The sequence below is a fragment of the Chrysemys picta genome, chromosome 1, assembly GCF_011386835.1.
Source record: "Chrysemys picta bellii isolate R12L10 chromosome 1, ASM1138683v2, whole genome shotgun sequence".
NCBI lineage: Eukaryota > Metazoa > Chordata > Testudines > Emydidae > Chrysemys > Chrysemys picta.
The window spans coordinates 179,732,673-179,754,786 of record NC_088791.1 but is presented as its reverse complement, the minus strand read 5'-3'; the positions used below and the strand labels follow the sequence as shown (position 1 = coordinate 179,754,786).

At 39.9% G+C, this 22,114-nt stretch overlaps 1 protein-coding gene across 11 annotated transcripts in view; it reads right to left on the bottom strand.

Moving 5' to 3' along the window:
- The window catches only part of USP25 (ubiquitin specific peptidase 25), a 146,143-nt gene that overhangs the window by 90,748 nt on the left and 33,281 nt on the right, over positions 1-22,114 (bottom strand). For 9 of the 11 annotated variants that reach the window (XR_010594388.1, XR_010594389.1, XR_010594391.1 and 6 more), the window contains exons 3-5: positions 21,547-21,691; positions 11,086-11,209; positions 4,907-5,069 (exon numbers count right to left, since the gene is read on the bottom strand). Coding sequence is in view for 3 of the 11 variants with exons in the window: in XM_005294638.5 (XP_005294695.1) it covers positions 4,907-5,069; positions 11,086-11,209; positions 21,547-21,691 (432 nt within the window). In the remaining 8 variants the exon portion in view is untranslated. The remainder of the gene's footprint in view (positions 1-4,906; positions 5,070-11,085; positions 11,210-21,546; positions 21,692-22,114) is intronic. The other 2 variants (XM_065575915.1, XM_065575920.1) reach the window with 2 other exon arrangements.

The following is a 22,114-nucleotide window of genomic DNA, read 5'->3' as shown; positions in this document are numbered from 1 at the left end:
AGCCTGTCTGAAGTACCCTCCCAACCCAGTATCCAAGACCATGACCCCATAAAAGGGACCTCAGGTGAATTTACCTTTTAAAATATAAAACTTGTTTTAAAAGCAACTGTTTTTTAATGATTACTTTGCCCTGAGGACTTGGGATGCATTCGCGGCCAGTACAGCTACTGGAAAAGTCTGTTAACATGTCTGGGGATGGAGCGGAAATCCTCCAGGAACATCTCCATGAAGCTCTTCTGGAGGTACTCCAAAAGCCTTGCCACAAGGTTTCTGGGCAGTGCAGCCTTATTCCGTCCTCCATGGTAGGACACTTGACCACGCCATGCTAGTAGCAAGTAATCTGGTATCATTGCATGACAAAGTCTGGCAGCGTATGGTCCTGGTGTTTGCTGGCAATCAAGCAACATCCGTTCTTTATCTCGCTGTGTAATCCTCAGGAGAGTGATATCGCTCATGGTAACCTGGTTGAAATATGGGAATTTCATTAAGGGGACAGAGGTGGCCGTTCCTACTGGGCTGTTTACCTGCGGTGGGGGGAGGGATAAAGCGATCATCCAGAGAATTGGATGGGGAGGGGGTTAGTTTGTTTTCTGCTGCTGAAGGTTAACAGGAAAACCGCAGCACTCAACGGGCTTTGCTTGGTATGTGGGAAAGGAGGGCGCAGAAGCCGAAAGACAATGGCTTACCATGGCCGCATGCAAGCCGAATTCTGTTGCCCGGACCTGCGTCTGTGATCTCTAGCAGCAAAGCCACAGGCACTCAATATTAAGAGGCAAAATGCGACCTTGCACAGAAATCACATGTGCTATGTAATGTGAATAGTGTTGGTCACCGTGAAAGAGTATAAGCATTGTTCTGCAAAACGTATCTTTTTAAAAAATTATCTCCTTTTTTCCCTTCCTTCAGCAGCTGCAAATTTTTCAAGCCTCCCTCCTCCGTCCCGAAGGCTATCTCAGATAAGGCGTCGGAAAAAGAAGACGCGAGACGAGATGTTCGCGGAAATCATGGAATCCGCCCGCAGTGAAAGAGCTCATCTGAATGAGTGGAAGGACACAGTTTTAAAGTATAGGAAAGAAGCCAGTGAATGTGAACATGAGGGACCAACGTGAGGACATGAGAGACGCTCGAGATGAGAGGTGGCGTCAGGAAGATCAGAGGAGGCAGGATGCAATGCTGGGGCTGCTGCGTGAGCAAACAGACATGCTCCGGCGTCTGGTGGAGCTCTAGGAACGGCAGCAGGATAACAGAGTGCCGCTACAGCTCCTTTATAACCCCCTCCCCCCTCACCATGTTCCATAGCCTCCTCATCCAGACGTGTAAGAACACTGGGGGGAGGCTCCATACACCCTCCCATTCCACCCCAGTGGACAGCCCAAGCAAAAGGCTGTCCTTTTTTTAACCTTTTTCTAGTGGCCTTTTCCTTCCCGCCAATCCTCCTCCCAAACCCCACCCGGGTTCTCTCCCTCTTTTTTATAATCAATTAATAAAGAATACATGATTTTTAAATGATAGTGACTTTATTTCCTTTGAAAGCAAACTGGGGGAAGGGGCAGGGTGGGTTCCTTACAGAGAATGAGTCAATAAAGGGGGCAGGTTTTCATGAAGGAGAAACAAACAGATATTTCACACTGTAGCCTGGCCAGTCATGAAACTGGTTTTCAAAGCTTCTCTGATGCACAGCGCTTCCTGGTGTGCTCTTCTAATCACCCTGGTGTCTGGCTGCGCGGAATCAGCAGCCAGGCAATTTGCCTCAGCCTCCTACCCCACCACAAAGGTCTCCCCCTTACTTTCACAGAGATTGTGGAGCACACAGCAAGCAACAATAACAATGGGGATACTGGTTTGGCTGAGGTCTGAGCGAGTCAGTAACGATCGCCAGTGGCCAAATGCACATTCTACCACCATTCTGCACTTCAGCCTGTAGTTGAACAGCTCCTGACTCCTGTCCAGGCTGCCTGTGTATGGCTTCATGAGCCATGGCATTAAGGGGTAGGCTGGGTCCCCAAGAATAACTATTGGCATTTCAACATCCCCAACAGTTATTTTCTGGTCCGGGAAGTAAGTCCCTTGCTGCAGCCCTTTAAACAGAGTAGTGTTCCTGAAGACGCGAGCGTCATGAACCCTTCCCGGCTAGCCCGCGTTGATGTTGGTGAAACGTCCCTTGTGATTCACAAGTGCTTGCAGCACCATTGAAAAGTACCCCTTGCGGTTTATGTACTGGGTACCCTGGTGCTCCGGTGCCAAGATAGGGATATGGGTTCCATCTATCGCCCCACCACAGTTAGGGAATCCCATTGCAGCAAAGCCATCCACTGTGACCTGCACATTTCCCAGAGTCACTACCTTTCGTAGCAGCACCTCAGTGATTGCTTTGGCTACTTGCATCACAGCAGCCCACACAGTAGATTTGCCCACTCCAAATTGATTCCCGACTGACCGGTAGCTGTCTGGCGTTGCAAGCTTCCACAGGGCTATTGCCACTCGTTTCTCAACTGCGAGGGCTGCTCTCAACTTGGTATTCTGGCGCTTCAGGGAAGGGGAAAGCAAGTCACAAAGTTCCATGAAAGTGCCCTTACGCATGCGAAAGTTTCGCAGCCACTGGGAATTGTCCCACACCTGCAACACTATGTGGTCCCACCAGTCTGTGCTTGTTTCCCGGGCCCAGAATTGGCATTCCACGGATAGAACCTGCCCCATTAACATGATCTCCAAAGCACCGGGGCCCGCGGTTTGAGAGAATTCTGTGTCCATGTCCATGTCCTCATCACTCTTCTCACTAGGCTGCCGTCGCCGCCTCCTCCTCTCCTCATTTTTCTGGTCCTGGCTCATCAAAAACTGCACGAGAACACGCGAGGTGTTTACAATGTTCATGACTGCTGTCTTGAGCTGAGCGGGCTCCATGCTTGCCGTGGTATGGAGTCTGCAGTGTTCACCCAGGAAAAAAGGTGCAAAATGGTTGTCTGCCGTTGCATTCATGAAGGGAGGGGTGAGGCTGTACCCAGAACCACCTGCGACAATGTTTTTTGCCCCATCGGGCACTGGGATCTTAACCTAGAATTCCAATGGGCGGGGGAGACTGCGGGAACTATGGGATAGCTATGGGATAACTACCCACAGTGCAACGCTCCGGAAATCGACGCTAGCCCCAGTACATGGACGCACACCGCCGAATTAATGTGCTTAGTGTGGCCGCATACATTAGACTTTATACAATCTGTTTCCAACATTCGAATTATATAAATTCGGATTAATCCCTTAGTGTAGACATACCCTTAGGAAAAACTATTTCACTAGGAGGGTGGTGAAGCACTGGAATAGGTTACCTAGGGAGGTGGTGGATCCTTAGAGGTTTTTAAGGCCTGGCTGGACAAAGCCCTGGCTGGGATGATTTAGTTGGGGTTGGTTCTGCTTTAAGCAGGGGGTTGGACTAGATGACCTCCTGAGGTCCCTTCCAACCCTGATATTCTAGGATTCTATGATCTAGTTTAACGTCTTAAGATGCAGGAGTGGTCTTACAACTTAATTATACTTTGCATACTGTATATTGTTTAAGAAACATCTCACTCCCAATTAGATCTCAGTTATTTTCACAATATTCAGCAGCTAATAGATACATATTTTCAAGATATCCACAGAATCATTTAAAGGTGGACTGATTGTCCCTTTAGAGTCATTTAGTAAAAAAAAAATTGTAAAGCTTCATAAGCATTATACATAAAGAATATTTGATATTAGTCTAAACACAACATTTTACTAGTTCAGAGACACGCTGTGGTATACTTATTCACCTTGAGTAGTACTTTACTTCTCAAATAGTTCTGAACTGAGCAGGACTGCTCAAGCAATAAGGTATTACAGTGAGTATGGCAGAATTTGGCCCTACCTGTATAAATTCATGATTATTTAGGCTAGCAAAAGGTCTTTTAGGTCATGTAGTCTATCTCCTTGAATCACCACAGGCCAGTACTGAGATTTCTACAGGAATACAATTCATTCCTATTCTAATCTTGCCTTGATCATTTTCAGTGATGAGATTTTGCTTCCCTTGAGAAATTATCTACAGTCTAATTTACTTCACACATTTAACCTAGTTCTTAATAGCTTACTCTAAATGACTCCACTCAAATGTAAACCTGGTATACCAATTCTGGCTACTGAAAACTGCTTTTACTGCTTTTTGGAGTTAAAAATCAAATGAGCAAAATTCTCAATTCCTGATTAAGGAACTTCAATTCTTTTCCCCTTGTGAAAGTGAAAATCATTTTGATACATAATTATATCAAACTAATAATAAAGTCTTCATACCAGCTGTCCATACAAACAGTTTACCCACTACGACAGTATGCGTAGATTAGCTGAGCTAGCCAGACTAACTCAAGACAGAATGACTGAGGCTGCACTGGCCCTTTTTCCCTCACTCTTCCAAAGATCTTCTCTCTGCCTCTTACCCCAACTTTGTGGCTACCCTACGAACAGTTCATTCTTGGATGGTGGTACTGAAACATCCTAATCATTAGAACTGCAACAACAAAGGTTAGTCAGCCACTTCTCCTCCTCCCACCTCTAACATTTTATTTAAAATATTTATTTCTTGATTTTCAAATACTTTGAACACCAGCAGCTGCCAAAGTGTGAGCTACAGGCCCTCATTACCTTTGAAAAATCATGCCCTTTGTCGTTAATTAACAAGTTTTGTGACTTACTTCAACACCTCACCAAATCAGATCGGTAATCCAGTATAAATACCGTACTAAAACCAGTATGAACATTTATAGGCACATAGTAAACAGATAATGCTGAAATCTTATTCTTTAGCTTTAAGTTTAGATACTGTCCATCACCACCAATTAATTTTGTATAAATTATATTACAACAGAAAGTACAGCTAGTCAGCAAACGCACTTACCTGAATAACAGCACTAAACCAGCATGTGTTGCCAACATTCTTTAATCCAACTGGACAACTGTCTTGCCTTTTTCGATCATAGGGGTTTGGAGAATCACTCCATACTTCTGGATGTGTCCTTTTCAAACTTGCTTTATTTTCTGCTATACTGGCTTCTAGAACTCTTAGAAAGCAGAAAGAGAAATGAAAAAATTAAAAGAAAAGTAATAATACAGTAAGATAACGGTATAATACGTAGTTACACCTACAAATATTAATACAGAAATAACTAATCATTTGGTAACTTATCAGATTTATTCTTGACTCAAACACTTTTTTGTTTTATGTGCCACAACGCGCCTTGGAAAATAAGATGGTACTTTATTTGCAAATGCAGTACTGTAGCTGATTTTCCACAATAAATGGCATTACATAGTCATGTTTTTGAATGGGGTAAGCTTTCATGACTAAAGGATACCAATTTTTAATTCCACTATATGTAAATAAAGAAAATTAATTTTAAAAAGTCAAAGACCAATCTTTTAAAACTGCGTTCTCATTGTTCAGGTAGACAATAACAAAGTGGGAAACAAAAGTAGTTTGAGAATCTACCAGTAGTCACTTTTCATCCACACGTATCACAGTGCTTTAGAAAGAATATTACCACCATTTGACTGATCAGAAACCATAATGAAGGAAATTTACCTAGCTCACTCAAGATCATGCAGCATACCAATGACAAGCAGATAATGGAATCCATGTTTCTGGATCACCATTTCCACATCCTATGCAGTGGATTCATTGCCTTCTGTAGCTCAAGTGTACCTTGTGGATTAGGAAAAACCCACTCCTCTACCCAGAAAATCTTAAACTGCTCCCATACGGAGTAGTTGCCATATTCAAGACTTTACATTCCTTGTAAGAAATGTGTCGTTCAGATGCAAGGAATTCATCCCTTATACAGAAGCATAACAAAAACTGGAGCAAAAGCTCATGAACCCCATTAAACTCAAATCATTGAGATCTCGCTATATAGGGCACTGTAGGGCAGGCATTTTACCTTTTAATTTGGATATTAACTAAAACAAATTACTTCCCATATTATCAAAAATCAGTATTGCCTCTTGAGAAAACCTGAAAGATAAAGGAACTTTTTTTTTTTTTTTTTTTTTAAACATTTGCTTCCCCCATCATTGGCATTTCTTTGGCAGTGTTATGTGACAGCTACGCTTTGGGAGAAGATCAGCTATTTGATGATGCCTTAAAGAGGACTTCAAAGCAAACATCACATCAATTTAAAACAATTTTTTGAACAGGAAGTACAATCTAAACTCTGGTTTGCAACGGATTTTGGCCAACAATTGTTAGAATGTGTAATATAGTTCATGTGAGATCTGCTCAGCCCAGCCAAGAAAAGGGCAGTCAGAGTACCCTACTGTGAATTTCCTAAGCAGCCTTTGCAAGCAGGGTTCAGAGAGAGCTCCAGCTGGACAGTAAGACTGGTCTGCCCAGGCGGAACCCCCAGGGCAGAGTAGTGGAATTCTGTCACCTGCCCAACTATGGAGGTCCATTCCCTGGCACAAGTGAGTGAAACTGGCATCCCCTGATGTTTTTACCTACTTACAATACTTTTACCTACTTACCTTCTGACACCACAGGTTTAGCCAAAGACCAATAGCATTTATGTATTCAGTTCATTTTTAATGATTTTTCTTTTTAGAATTCTCTCTCTTCCTTTAATAGTAGAGGGTTCATCAGTTTGATCACCTACAAGTCTGGTCTTAGCTCAGTTTAGATAAAGCTTTATTACTAAAGCTGACTTTCACTAGCCTTGTGACAGGTTTCAGAGTAGCAGCCGTGTTAGTCTGTATCTGCAAAAAGAACAGGAGTACTTGTGGCACCTTAGAGACTAACAAATTTATTAGAGCATAAGCTTTCGTGGACTACAGCCCACTTCTTCGGATGCATACTCCTGTTCTTTTTACTTTAATTTACCTTGTGGCAATTTCTCCTAGTTAGAAGGGAATCAACTGCTGGGAGAGGATTAGGCCTAACACTATCTGCCCTCAGATAACAGTGCTTTTATAGTCAGTAACCATAGACTAAAACATCAGCCTCAACAAATTCATGTTACAGTATGACAGTTAGCTTTTCAATTCCTCAGTCGGTTTTTGACAAGGAAATAGTTCTGGACACAACCTCAACTACAGTGTGCAAGAACCAGTTATGGCTCAGTAAAACAGCTATTCAACATAAATTACTTGATGGGATATATTGAACCCTCTCAGCCTCCCAACTGTCATATTGAAATTACTGCCAAAGGTTAAGCAGAGGAAGTTTGATACTAGGCCATTCTCATATATGTAATATGATGTGGGACTTATGAGAAAGAATCTCTCACACATTGTCCTTGACACGTGGAAGTTATCTGTCAAGATAATTGGGACGAGGATGTCTTACTTCTGGCTCTGGGTATCATCAACCCTCTTCAAAAATCATAGCATATGGAACAGAAAATGGGTCCCTAGAATGATGCTAACGACCAAAAAAGTAGTTATTTAATTGGAAGAGCAAGACCAAGTCATGCATCAATTCATGAATCTCTTGGTGCATTTTTAGACATGACTCACTGTGTAGAAAAAAGGACCTTCTTAATTTTAACAAGTAAAGGGACCTTTGGGTACAATCTTGAACACTTTAGTCCCACTATCATCAGTGGGAATTCTGTCTGGGTAGGGCCCGGCCCTATTTGGAAATACTTTCTAGAGTTCAAGAGCTTGACATCTAGGATGGCTCTACCCCTTTCTACCACTGCCATTAAATATGGTAGTTATTTACATGCTCATACTATTACAATCCTAATTATTTTACTCATATATTTATACTTTGTTTGAAACCATCAAGTTTTAAATGATATAGCAGATGAGGAAGTAAGTTATAGAAATTCTAATAAGGACAGCTGCCTGTTGGATAACAGAACACATTAGTGGGCTGAGAAATCTTAAGGTCATTAATATTCAAAGAGCAGTATATTTGAATCTTTTTAGTATTAGGACAGGTGACTAAGAATTCTGAATACTCTAAGCTTGCTTTTTCTTTAGAGGCAGCTATGGCCAAATGTAATTTGTGGACCACAATGCAGCTGCTATATCATGTCCTATAAAATAAAAACCTATAATCGCAGGAATGTTTGAGAGAAAACAACTGGGTGAGCTTTGTCATGTTAATGCACTGGACTTAAATGCTTTATGGAGAGATTCAGCAGAGAAGAAAAAGACATTTTTACTTTAAAATAACAGAATCAATATTCCTCAATGACAACAGTTTACGTGCATGCATGGGCATTTGGATTGCACTTCTCTCAATCTGGTATTGACCAGTTCTAAAAAATGTCAATTTAATGCAAAAAAACAAAACTACTGTAATGTTTCATAAATATAGTGATCACACAAATCAATACATTCATAATGTTCCCATAGAAACCTTAACTCCACACCTAGCAAACTCATTAGGCACCTCTCTCATTTGTGCTTTTGAAAATCTTCCCCATAATGAGGATACCAAATTAAAAGATTTGTGTCCTTCAATTATTAAAACTGATTTTTTCCAGTTTGCTTTCTTGCTGCTGGAGTTTTTATTTGACTTTTGCTTTCCCTTAGCCTAATAAACAAAAACTGACTACTACATTTGCCCTTGTTTCCATTTTTTTTTTAAAATCAGTTTCACTTTCTGGTTTTCAGAACAGAGCAAAGCTGCCAACACACAGTAAAGGAATGAATGTTAGTATCCAAGAAGAAAAACAAAAAACAAAAACAAAAAAATCTGTGTGGTAGGCTTTCTAAACATATAAAAAAACAAAACCTAAAATCCTATCATAAATTGACCATAGTATTTCTGTAAACCTTAAGTGTCAAATTTCTGTATTTTACTTGTGATTCAAACTTAACATTACATGAACAATACACACATCTATAATTAAAAGATAAGCATGTTGCTAGTATAAACAAACACTATTTATTTTATTTTGGTGAGGCTGTATAGGATTGACCAGAGAGATCCTATATGCTTCTTGTATATGTGATACAAATAAAATGGCATATTGGTTTGCTAGTTTCTGCCACCAGAGAAAAATACTAAAAAACATTTGCAGTATTTACTTGTAGATCACAAGATTGCCAAAAGTGGTCTTTTTAATCTTTGCAGTGTGGAAAAGGGACTAGGGGAAAAAGAAAACGGTCTAAATCGAGAAGATACTTCAAAAGCAAAAGAAAAGTTCCTGAATAGAGGCCAAAGCAAAAAACAAAAAAAGGAAATGGCCCTGCAAGATGCACCTAACCCTCCAACACGATTATGAAAACAGTAACTAAAAGTTCACAAGAGCTGAACTTCTCATATGAAATTAGAGAAAAACAGCTTTGGCTGTCTTGTACTAAAATAGTAATTTATGAGAAATGATGTCAGAACATACATATACTGAAACCTGAAGAACAATATCACCAGCCACATTAACTAACTACCAGGAGCAAATCTCCCTCTTGTCTCAGCCCCTCCTGTCTTCCTAAAGAATGTAAAACATTTTAAACTAGTCCAATAATGAGGACCCTGATCACTAAATAGCCTTCCAGATGTGTGGGAAGAACTATCTTTAATGGGCATGTTTACTTTTGCAATTAGCACAGCTTCTATTTTTCAAAGAAAAATATTGTAGGGAAAGATGGAAAATTACACGTCAGAGAAGAAGCCTTTTCATTATATCCCTGACTTTGCTAAACACAACGTACTAAACAATACAATTGTGGTGGACCTCCTAACTCCAACTTGTCTCGGACTTAAGGTAAAGGGCCATTTTGGAGGATAAAGCAACAATAGCTAGAGCAGCTTAACTTTCTGTGGGAACCACAGGCATGCACAGCACACCCTCAATTGGGTGCACACTTAACAAGATTACCAAATAACCAGGGCCAAGCAAAACAAAAACAAAAAAACAAAAAAAAAACACCACTGTGGCGCAGGGGGACCGGCGGGGGGGGGGGGGCGCAGAGCGGGCGGGAGAGAGAGAGAAGGGGGCGGCCAGGGCTACAGCAGGGGCGCTGCCACGCAGCCCCTCCCACTGCGCCGCCTCCTGCCGCGAGGGCTCAGCTCCGGTCGGCGGGGAGGGAAGGAAGAGGACTGCCCTGCAGGGCACTCTGGTTCTCCGTGCCGCCACCCCCGGCAGGGCAGCCGGAGCAGAACAAAAAAAAAAAAAAAAAAGCGGCCATGCCGCCCTAGGATTGGGCAGAATGCCGCCTCCAACAATCTGCCGCCCCAAGCACCAGCTGGAGCCAGCCCTGCAAATAACTATTGCAACTGGGCAGTACCTCACTTTCAAACACTCGTACCTTGGGTCAAATCAAAGCTACTTTCCTCCATAGAAAGGCCATGCATAGCTTTTCAGTGAGAACTATATCCACAGCTAATTGCAACTTTCAAGACTCTGTTATTTCAGCTCTACTGCTGTTCACAAAAGATGTCACAATATATTTTCCCATTTAAAATTTTTTTTGCTAAAAAGTAAAATAAATAAATAAAAATAAAAATAAAAACACCCACACACGCTCCACCTTAGGCAAAACTAAGTCTAGAAAATTTCAGTCCAAACTGAATGTTTTACAGAATTCTGACCCTCTGAAACAGAAACAAGTTTTGTAACAAAAAACACGTTGCCACCTGTAATGTGGTAGCTCTTGTTTCTGCTAAAATTTAAGAACACTAACAAAATCATACTTTCCTGCCACAGAAGTGAGAAAGTGTTATTGTAATAATGAACACTGCAAGCATACAAAGAAGTGGCTAGCGTCTTAATCATATTTTGCTTTCCAACTCTTTCCCAAATACACCATAGAAATGTCTTTCAGTTTTAGGTTTGATTTTAGAAAAAATTGATCAAAGGTCTCTGCTTCCAAACTGGTCCTAGGTATCTAAGCAAATGTGCAGCCATGAAATATACCATTAATTTCTACCTTAAAAATAGAGGGCTGGTTTTTCAATAGAAAGCATACAGTGCAGTAAAGCAACACTCCTGAAGCCAGAGGTATCAACAGCACAACAGATGAAAATTAACAAGTTCTTCTTTATTAGATGGGGGGGGGGGGAAATCAACACAGGCCAATCTCTGATTCTTTTAAAATTTTATTTCTGCTTTATGTAAGTTGTTTGTTTACCTGCTAATGGCTTGTTCCTCATCTGTTATTCCAGTCTCCCTGAATGCCCTGTTTGATTCCTCCAAACTCAGGGCAATTGCCCTCTGAAGATCATCTTTATCATCTCCAGTGAGATCAATCACATCTGAAAAGCAAAACTATCTTTCTCAAAATTAAAAGTGAAACAGAATGAAAAATAAAATCTTACGGTAGAGGACACAAAACCAGCATGGACTGCTAAACCACATTCAAATTCCTCCTCAAAATTAACTTCTTTTGTTTTGCTTTCCACCACTAATCTTAACATCTTCACTACCTACTCCCTCTCCTACCTGATAATTAAAATAAAGAAAAAGAAAAACATAACACTTTCTTCTTTGTAACTAATGCTCTACAAAAAGCATTTTTCCCTTTTCCAAAGTCTTCCTGTTTCCCAAGTGGTCTCCATCAAGTTACCCATCAATGTAGGACTGGTTCTGCAAACCTATAGCTTCCTGTAAAGTCCCTTCTCTACTACTGCTTTTAAGTTCAGTGGTGTAACGGTCTTTATCAAGGCCAAGATACTGCTTTTTCCAAATTACATTTGATGAAAATAGAATTTCCTTAAAGGGTATCTTCAAAGAGAAGAGTCACGACTATGATCTCATATGCAACCATGTGTGCTGAATGTCCCCAAAACACAGACAAAAGCACAATCCTGTAAATGCTTGTGTGTATATTGTATACACACACAGTCAATGAGATTAGTGACGTAGGTAAGGTAATTACATACATAGGCATTTGCAGGATTAAGACCTAAGCGAGGAGTCAGCACATTATTAAGCTAAATCTTCCCTTCCCTCTCTTTTTCCTCCCATTCTCCCTCTCACACTTTTTTAGTTTGAAACTAAACATGTTGAATTTCCTTCAGTCGGATTAGTGGAAGCAACGAGCACAACATTCAATTACCAAAAACATCAAAGAAAAATGATCAGATATTGAAGTTCAAATAAGAGTCCCCACATTGGCAATCCATCCAGCCTTTTTTCTGTTACCAAATGAATAAAAATGTAAGGGGCCTATTTCTTACTTTCCCTATAATCGCAGTCATCACAAAAAAAATAATTTTATCAGCTGCCAGCAAACATAATTTATGTAAGCTTCCCAACCTACTGTATATGTAGCAGTAGAAACTCTTCTTTACTCAGGAGAGGAAATATATTCTCTCTCGCAGCCTCCCACTGCTAAATTATGCATTCCCGTCAAGCAGAGAAACTCTTCCCAGAGCAGTCAGGCTAATGGGAATGACGGCCAGCTGTGCAAGACTGCTAGAAGGACAGAGGACTGAATGCATCGGACTTTCCATGGCTGAAAATCCCACTTTGCAAGTCAGCGGGAGGGAAGGAGAGAAGGAATTATGTTGTACAAAGATGACCCTCAGGTGTACCTGTATGATGTCAAACCCAGAGTCAGTGCAGTGCCATTTTCACTTTCTTTCCTGTTTTTATGGGCCAGAGCAAAGTCAAACAAAGCAGCTATGCCAGGGGTTACTCCAGCCTAAAAGCAATGTTAAAAGCAGATGGGAGGCGGGTGACAGAATGGAGAGCTACAAACTTGGGAGTTATAGAGGAAAGGAGGTGAGGCAATTTGTTTACATTTCCCCTTTCACTGCCAAGCCTTTGTAACTCATTCCCAAGAACTTCTCTTTTTAGCCTTTCCCTGATAGATTGGCCTGCGGTAGAGTCAGTATCCATTATTTCCCCAGTCTTATATAGCTGTGGATACTTTCTGTTGAATCAAAATAATACACTGACAGTGTGATGTTACAATCATTTCCATAGCTACACACCAATCTGCAGCTAAGGAAGGATTGTAGATATCAAAATGACAGTTCTTTTCTCATATCTTCAGAAATTAGACATAGCACTGGCCCTTCTCCCACTGCATTCCTCCTCACCAGCTTCCACCAGGGTCTGTGTTATTTGGTTGAAATTCAATTTAATTTAGATATTAAGCCCTTAGGGGCAGCAACCATGTCTTCTTACCTGTAAAGCAATATACACAACTATAGCACTCTAGTAATAAACAATAGCAAGAATAACAGCAAAGTAACTTGTTTTACTTTAAGTATCTGTGTGATGCTTGGAAACCGTTCCTGAATTGATTTTTATTTTTTAAAACAACATTTAGAGTCTCAGGCTTGCAAATCTCACTCCAGAGGGGGCTAAATCCATTATGAAATGATACACTCGGCTGATAAGGAAGCTAACATCTGATGCATTATGGATTTTAGTATTCTGTACATGCCAATTCAGACAAAAAACCTGGCAATTTACAAATATGGCACCACACCTGCAAACTGAGAGACTTAGCCATTCAGAGCTGGAGTACGAACACTTCACTGATAGCAGATTAAAAAAAAAATACATTAATAAAAATTGCATAGAAAAGAGGCCAGCAGTGAAGCAGTTGGGAGTGTTATCCAGTGGGCAGCATATTGGTTTAGGGCTCTGGTCCACTTGTTATTCAAAAAAAATTTTAAAGTAACAAAATTTCAGTTTCTGTCATCGCCAAAACCATTTAATGGAGTTACAGCTCCACAATTTATAATTATCTGTCATTCTGCATTTCCCACCCATTTGCTGGTAGTCACTTAGCAACCCTGCAGTCTCACTGGAAGTTTCCTATATTTCCAGTTGCAGAGTGCTGGTAGTGATCACAACTAATAAAGGATGAACATAAGAATGGCCATACTGGGTCAGACCAAAGGTCTATCAAGCCCAGTATCCTGTCCTCTGACAGTGGCCAATGGCAGATGCCACAAAGGGAATGGACAGGTTATCATCAAGTGATCCATGATGGTGAAAGGTTAGTTTGGAGTATAGAGGGGGAAAGCAGGTTGATATAAATGGGCATCCCCATTAATTAGGTGAATCTAGGATTACATTAGTCACTTCTTTGGAAAGGTGAAGGCTTCTGCAGCCATTCCTTTTTCATTGGGGTTGATAAGAAATCTTTGAGTTATCCGCATCTTATACAAAAATTAAAAAGGAAGAGTCAATATTTAAGTGAAAAATAAAAAAAACTTGAAAAATCTCATTTTCTTTACACACACACACACACACACACACACACACACACACACCATCCAAGACAAAACACACAGTAGTTTTAACACTGCAAACTACCCTCCATTGAGCCCAGACAGAAGTTCCCATTGCTAAAAAAGCAAAGACTGCCAAAATATTTCAAGGTCAAAGTCAACTGACACTTTGCCAAAATTGTATTTTTTTCCTTTTTCTGGCTAATGGACAACACATTTTTAATATTTTAAATGTTTATTAACATGTACTATTAGCCTAAATGCTAAGAACATCACAAAAATGTACTGTTAATTGGTGTACTAAGAACAGAAGTTGATCATATAGTATTAAAACAAAAAGGAGAATCCCCATCTACACTTTGTTTCTAAAAATTTTGCTAATGAAAAGTATTTTTAAAGATGACATGTAATTACACAAACAGCTTTAGTTTATATGGTGCCTGATCCCAAGCCCACTGATGTCAACAGAAATGCTCCAATTGGTTTCAAAAGGCTTTAGCTCAAGCACTATATGATTTTCTTTTATAAATTGTACTTCACTTCTCATGTGTTCATATGCACTTTTCTCTAAAACAGTTACTACCTATTACTTATCCCTTTCATCATATACACATTCACTGTAATTAATTTGTGTCACTGAATAGGGGATAACAGAACCCATAGATGAAAACTGATGTTATCTAAACTTCCTTTTCTAGTGTACTTCGAGGACATCTGTTCTGAATGTTCTCTATATACAGATTCCTGATTCTCCAAGCATACATAGTGTACCTCCAAGAAAAATCCAAACTGTTTTTTTTTAAAACACTGATTAATATTTTGTAGCTTGTTGACTCTTAAGTGTACTGAAGTCTTTTGGTGCAATACCTTGAAAATGAAAGGGCCCAAGGTATCTAACTTTGAATTTTGCATATTCATTGGTTACTTTGGCTGATTGTTCATTTGATTTATGATGTTCCTTTGATTTATGATGTTCCTTTGATTTATGAGTTTACGGAGTGCTGCAACACTGAGCCAGTGGCTTGTGGTTATTGAATAGCAACTTCTACTGGAACATGATGAACCCACTCATTTTTAAAATTTACCCTTTGACTGATTAAGTAGGAATTTAGATTTTGGAGCTAAAGGTTCTGAACTGAAATACCTATAGCGAGGCTCGTGTCTAGATAACTATTGATTCATAGATTTTAAAGTAGAAGAGACCATTAGATCATATGGTCTGAAAATTTCACCCAGTTACTCGATTTGGCCCTACTAACTTGTGTTTGACTAAAGCATATCTTCCAGAATGGCATCCAGTCTTGATCTGAACATTTCAAGAGATAAAGAATCCAACACTTCCCTTGGTAGTTTGTTCCAATAGTTATTCACCCTCACTGTGAAAAATGTGTTTTATTTCTTATTTCAATTTGTCTGGCTTTAAATTCCAGCCATTGGTTCCTGTTATACCTTTCTCTGCTAGATTAAAGAACCCTTTAGGACACAGTGTTTTCTCCCCATGAAGTCATTTATACACCATAATCAAGTTACCTTTAGACCAAGCCCTTCCAAATGGGCTTGTAAGAGGCACAGAATTTATTCTCAAACTTCGCAGCCAAATATGATTATTATTGGATAAAACAACAACCACCTCTTAATTTTTGTTAATAAGCAAAGCAGCTCCTCAGAGTTATGCCAATGGCATTGAAACATTAGTTTCAGTCAAAGACTCAAGAATGCTACATCTGCTGTTCAGAAAGATTAGTTTTGAATAGGCAAGAAGGTGACATGATCTTCAAAAGGTCTAGCTGGGTACACTAGTGACCTTTACTCACAAACAATTAGTGTACAGAGATGAATAGTGTAACTACTATTGGAACTGGCTCTTGCTTTTGATAGTTTTTGGTTTTGTTTTGTTTTCTAATCTATGCAGCAGTGTGTATTTGTGGTACATAAGGTCCAGTGTTTGAAATCCTCCCTACGCATTGTGTATTGCCACAAATGGGTTTAATAAGTGAAAACATTTCAAGTATGCCAATATACAGTCACCACTGGTCCATTTTTTTCTAACTCAATACTCAGTTTGCTTACTGAGGAAGTTCCCATCAGATTATTTAAAATAAACTATTCATACTCAAGTTTAACCACTTGTGTTTTTAAGAGACAATTATTGCGTTATTTGAGTTCTTAATGTCAAAGATTTTACCAGAGTGAAATCAATGGCACTAAAAGGAAAAAGCAAATGGGAGGAACCTGGAAGAGTGAGCAGGCTACGAAACTCACCAGGAGACACAGTGAGTGGCAACTGAACCTGGAGGCATGCAGTAACAACCATGGTCACAGAACTGCTGGCACAAGAGAAGGAAAATGAAGGTGTTGGCCTGTTGAATGAAAAACTGCTGAATCTGGGAAGACCAAGATTTTCAAATTGTTGCCATTTTGAGATTAAAGAGTTAAGATTACATAAAATGTATTTATTACTGCCCAAGCAAAGTGAGATCCTACTTTGCTTGGGCAAACTTTTTGGCCCAAGGGCCAGATGTGTGTATGGAAATTGTATGGCAGGCCATGAATGCTCACAAAATTGGGGGTTGGGGTGTGAGCTGGGGATGAGGAATTGAGGGTGTTGGGCTGGAACAGAGGGGTTCAAGGGCAGGAGGGGGATCAGGGCTGGGGCAGGGGCATGGGAGGGGGTCGGGGTGCAGGCTCCAGGCGGCGCTTACCTCAAGCAGCTCCCAGAAGCAGCGGCATGTCCCATCCGCAGTCACCGCCCCTGCAGCTCCCATTGACCACAGTTCCCAGCCAATGGGAGCTGCGGGGGGCAGTGCTGGGGAGCATGCAGAGCCCCCTGGCTGCCCCTACGCATAGGACACGACGCTGCTTCCAGGAGCTGAGCGGAATGGGGGAAGCCCCAGACCCTGCTCCCCGGCAGGAGCTCGAGGGCCGGATTAAAACATCTGCAGGACCGGATACTGCCCCTGGGCCATAGTTTGCCCACCACTGTCCTAGACTCAACTTCATGGAATTTCTTTGTTCTTAAAGTGTTACCTTTTGTATGTCGCATCCAATCAATTCCAAGGAATGTTGTGAGCACCAATGGGCAGAACCCTATTGATTTTGATGAAAATCAGAAAACCAGAAGAGGGAAATGGGCGAATGCGGAGCCTCTGGGATCCAGTTTGCAGACTCAGCACCTTCTAACAGCTTTCCTATTGTCCACAGATCAAAGAACCCATTTATGGCAACCACAAACACCATCCAGCATAACACCAATCCTCATCTCAGTCCAGCCCATCAATCCCAATATAGTTTAAATGTGGACATCCAGAATAACTCATCTTCCAAACAGAAAGAAAACAAGAAAGAATGGTGGAGGAACAGGGGTAAATGGGGGTACACTGAGCCCAACACTGGGAGAGAATGGGGTGGGGTACACAGAGCCCGTGGCATGTGCCATAGGGAAGAATCAAGGGACATACAGCCTTTGGCATGACAACAAAAGCAGTAGAGTTGCAGGGGGTCCCTGAAATACAGAGGGAGAGGAGTTTGGCACACAAGAAGCTTATGGGGAAAAAGAGAAATGCAAGGAGCCCCTAAGTGTGTGCAACAAGCTCAGCCTACAGAAGCAACAAAGCCTGTGACCCTCTAGTTAATATAGCTCCCTAGATGTGCAAGGGACTTTTACACTCATAAGATTTAAGCTCCTCTGGCAAAGACAGAGTTACACAGAAGAATAATTTCTATACATGAAATATTTCAGGACTTGAATTTGATAAAATTTTAGTGGCATGAGGGAGAGAAATTCCTGTACTTTAGAACAGAGGGGCGTGTGGTTATTTCTGCAAGGCTTGGCTGAAGTTTGACCCAAAGACAATATTTTTCTAAAATGAATTTCTCCCCCTTTCGCTGCTTCTTCCTCCCCAACCCTGGATTCTTCAAGTTTCTCAAATAAAAAGGAGAAAATAAATACTACGTTTAACAATGTAACTGTTCTGACTAACATCCCCAGACAAAAATAAATTGAGGTGAGTTGTTTTAAATCATGCTACTAAAAGCACTGAACTTCAGGTAGAAAGTGCTTCAAGTGCTCTATAATGGCACAGCATTATTAAACACTACTGTACTTCTCTGTTTTTTTGTATTGCTATAAGCACAGTGGTCTTTTTGCAAAAAACTGCAAGGTCTCTTTTGTAACGCCTGGGATCCACATGACACAGCAAAAACTCTAGATCAGAATTTTTGTACGGGTATATTGCAACAACCCCAACATTTAACAAGTTTTCATGTTATGGTTTCTATTTGCGTACACACAAACTGACAACTATCACTTGCACATAGAGTTGATCAAAGCAACTGTATATGCAGCTGTTGGTGCTAGAAAACTGCACATGCAGGTGTTGGGACATGCAAAGTTTGGCATGCACAAGTGAAGGCTGTATTCTTAATATTAATGCGGCCTTTGTGTTTAATACTGAATTAATTTCTGATAAGTAGTAAATTATCAAATTTATGAAATATAAAGCATTGTTGAAGGAAGGAGTAGAAAGGGTCTTTATTTTCATTAACCAGGCATGTTTTTAAAATCTTAACAATTGAACATTCAATTAATAGCTTTTCCAACTGCTGACAAGCCAATAAATTGCCATAAACAGGGTCTGGGCAGAAAGCCTACTACTCTTGAGGAATTTCAGTTTCCTAACACTTCCTTCCATGTTGGATAATGTACTTGGTGGCTCAACCAGATATTTTATTCTTTACTAAGTAAGCATCTTTCAATAATATAGAGCCAGTTAAGCCAATAACCTCAAGAATAAGCCAACTATGCCTTTTTGCTTGGCATACACTCACAAGCCTCAATAAACAGATATTTTTTGTTCCCTGGTAAGGGACTGGGTTTCCGGTATTTATCTGTTGCCCTCTTATCCTCAGTCTAGATGACTCAAGACATCTTAAATTTCAAATGAATGTGGATGATTGAGTAATAAGGCATGATGTGATGAGTTTATCTTGAGATAATTACACTTTGGTGGGGCATTTAATGGGGTTCAACAAATTTAAATGGCAAAACAATGTCATCAGTTTTACAGTGTTACAGATAAGTGGCATCAACAACCCTCTTCATTGAAGGGAATGATGAAGGTTAAAATAATCATGTTATCGTGGTTTAATATTTTGTTTTAACCCATGTTTGTTTTCATTCTCCTCTCAAATCAACCATTGTCCTATTCTCTCCCCTCCTCCCCCCTTCATACCCTGATTGCAAGAGTGTCCTGGTGATTTGTTTTGAGCTTTTTCTATTTATAAAAAAATGTGAAGAAATGTAGTGGATGCGATAAAGGTACTTATCAGCAGAGACTGGATTGAGCAGAGAATAGTGTAACTTACAAAGTTTTCAAAAGTTCTGCAAAGTCTCCTCTCTTCAGATATGCAAAAGTTCTGTTATCCCAGTCAGGGATTTCTCTTCATCAGAGACAGCCAAAGTTCAGTGGTTTTCTCATGTACAGAAATAAACTAGGATGAGACTCCCAAATACATTAATTTTGTGACCTAAAGCTAGCCTGCAAGGAATGAAGGGCTCTCTAGCTTTGATGCCAATGAACTTGAACAGTCAGCAGCAGATAACATAAGGGATGTCAGTCTCCAAAATGTCAGTGTTTTTACTCCACAATGGTTGCTACTTTCTTGATTATCTTTCAATATTTAATCAGTTTCAGAGCTATAAAGATTTATTTTTTCTAATGACCAGTGCTGCAAATGAAGCATGGATTTCAAAGTCACCATGTGCTCTATTTCGTGCATTCTGTGGGCCAGATTATACCCTCTGTTACACCCTATGCAACCCTCTTGTCTCCAGTAAGGTTACATGGGGTATAAATGAGGGCAGAATGGGACTCTGCAACTGGACTTTTTTCATCAATAGAGTAGTTAATGAAACATGAGCGACAACAGAATCCGACTCGTTATCCCATATCTGTACTTGCTCTGGAATAATAGTCGTAAATATTGCAGTAGCAAACTCCTGTATCTCAGAAAAGTATGGAGATGTGATTCTGGATCCACAGAGGAAGCCGATATGTTAAATATATACCGTTTTGGTGCAGAAGCTTTTCTGACTTTATCTAGACCTAAATTACTTTAGTTACATGTTTTGATTTTAAATTTATTCTTGGGAAATTCTAATTTTCCATAATGTACCTGATAAATTTTATGAAGGGATACCAGAAACACAGAAGGTTAACACTTTTCTACGCTGTACTGCTGAAAACCTGAACTAGCTCAGCTATTCCAAAACATAAGCAAGTTTTAAAATGATACAAATCTACTCTTTCAACTCCAAGTAGTTGGAGGCAAAACTAGATTTTATAATGGATAATGTCTGCTTAAAATAATATGAAACCCTAACCCTGAAAAAAAAAGTCTTTACTTATGTTACCACCACCTCCTGAAATAAAAACTAAGAGCAAGAGCCCATGCTCTTTTAAAGCAGAATTTCATTGACTTCAATGAAGGCATGCAGATTTGCACCGCTTGGGGGTCTGGTGGAAAGAACTTTAAAAATTCAATGTTAGGTTTGTGTTTAAAAGAGATCAGAAACACAAACAATATTAACAGAAAATTCAGAAGTTACTATAGAACTCAAATCCATTGTACACACCCTTCAATACACTCTGTTTCTTCCACGTTATTTCTCTTATCGCTTTAGAGAATAATTTATACTTCAGGTAACAAATGCTGAAACGTGTGAACATAAAGCATTTATATGGGGCCAAGATGAGTGTCCTCTCCAGGACTGAAAAAAATACTGCACACTCTTAACATAAGAAAAAGGTCAACACAATAAAGAAATAATCAGAAAAGAATGCCTCCCATATGAAACAATCTTAACCATTTTTAATGGTTTCTCTTTTTCATGGGACAACTGCCAACTTCTTAAACTTGGGAGTTAATCCTGAGAGGCAGAAAGCATGCTGAACACCTGCTGTTATCAGTTTAGCTCGTGGACACCATTGACTAACAATATAAGGTCCTTAAAATGCATATGTGGTAATGTTACTTCTATAACATTGTATTTCTGGCTTTAATATTTATTTTTATTTAGGTTTTGAAGTACTCCTATGTTTGTGGACTTTTGCCTCTCTTTAAAGCTACTTACCCTTCTTGAATGGCATGCCCCAACCACAATGGGCAAAAATATGTTGTAGGTCCAGTTCAATTTCTAACTAATAGCAAAAATGAACAAGTTAAAAAAAAATCGAGAGGTAGCTGAAGAAAGTAAAATTTATGCTGAAAGAAACGAGCAACTGAAAACCTAGGAAATGTGAAGTTAGGGAATTTACAAGCAGAACTGATGGTTAATCTCTTACAGCCAAGTTCTTAGTTTCTTTGCTTTTAAAATAGTTTATACAGAGAAAAATACCTACTTGTGTCTGCCTGGCTGCCCACACTGATGTATCTGTCATTGCCCGGAAGTGCTGTTTGATAGTAAGTTGCTTCCTCCTGCTGAGGAACCTTGGCATTCTTTGCAGTAAGGAAAGTCACCGCTAATTCCAAGTTCCCATTGCTGTCCTTTAAATGTCAACAGAAAAAGAGACTTCACTTTTTTCTTTTTTAATTTAAATGGTAGGCCAGAATGAATTTGTTATGATCAACTTCAACTGTCATACAACCAACTGCACTTCATTTTTTCCATGTTAAATTCTGGTTAGAAAGCCACAACCTAAAACCATTTTAACTCTTCAAACTTTTATTTTATATACTTGGCTAGTTTCTAATCAAATAATGTTGTGGGCATAATGTCTACTTCCAATTATAAGACAGAGCAGTCAACAGCTTTCTTCTGTAATTACTCTTCATTAGAGCTGTACCCATCAAAGGAGAAATTAGTTAAAAACACACTGCAAATTATAAATTTCAGGTGGCACTCTCATCTAGTGTAATTTGGCACAGCTTCATTGACTTCAACAGAACTAAGCCAAATTATGCTACCTG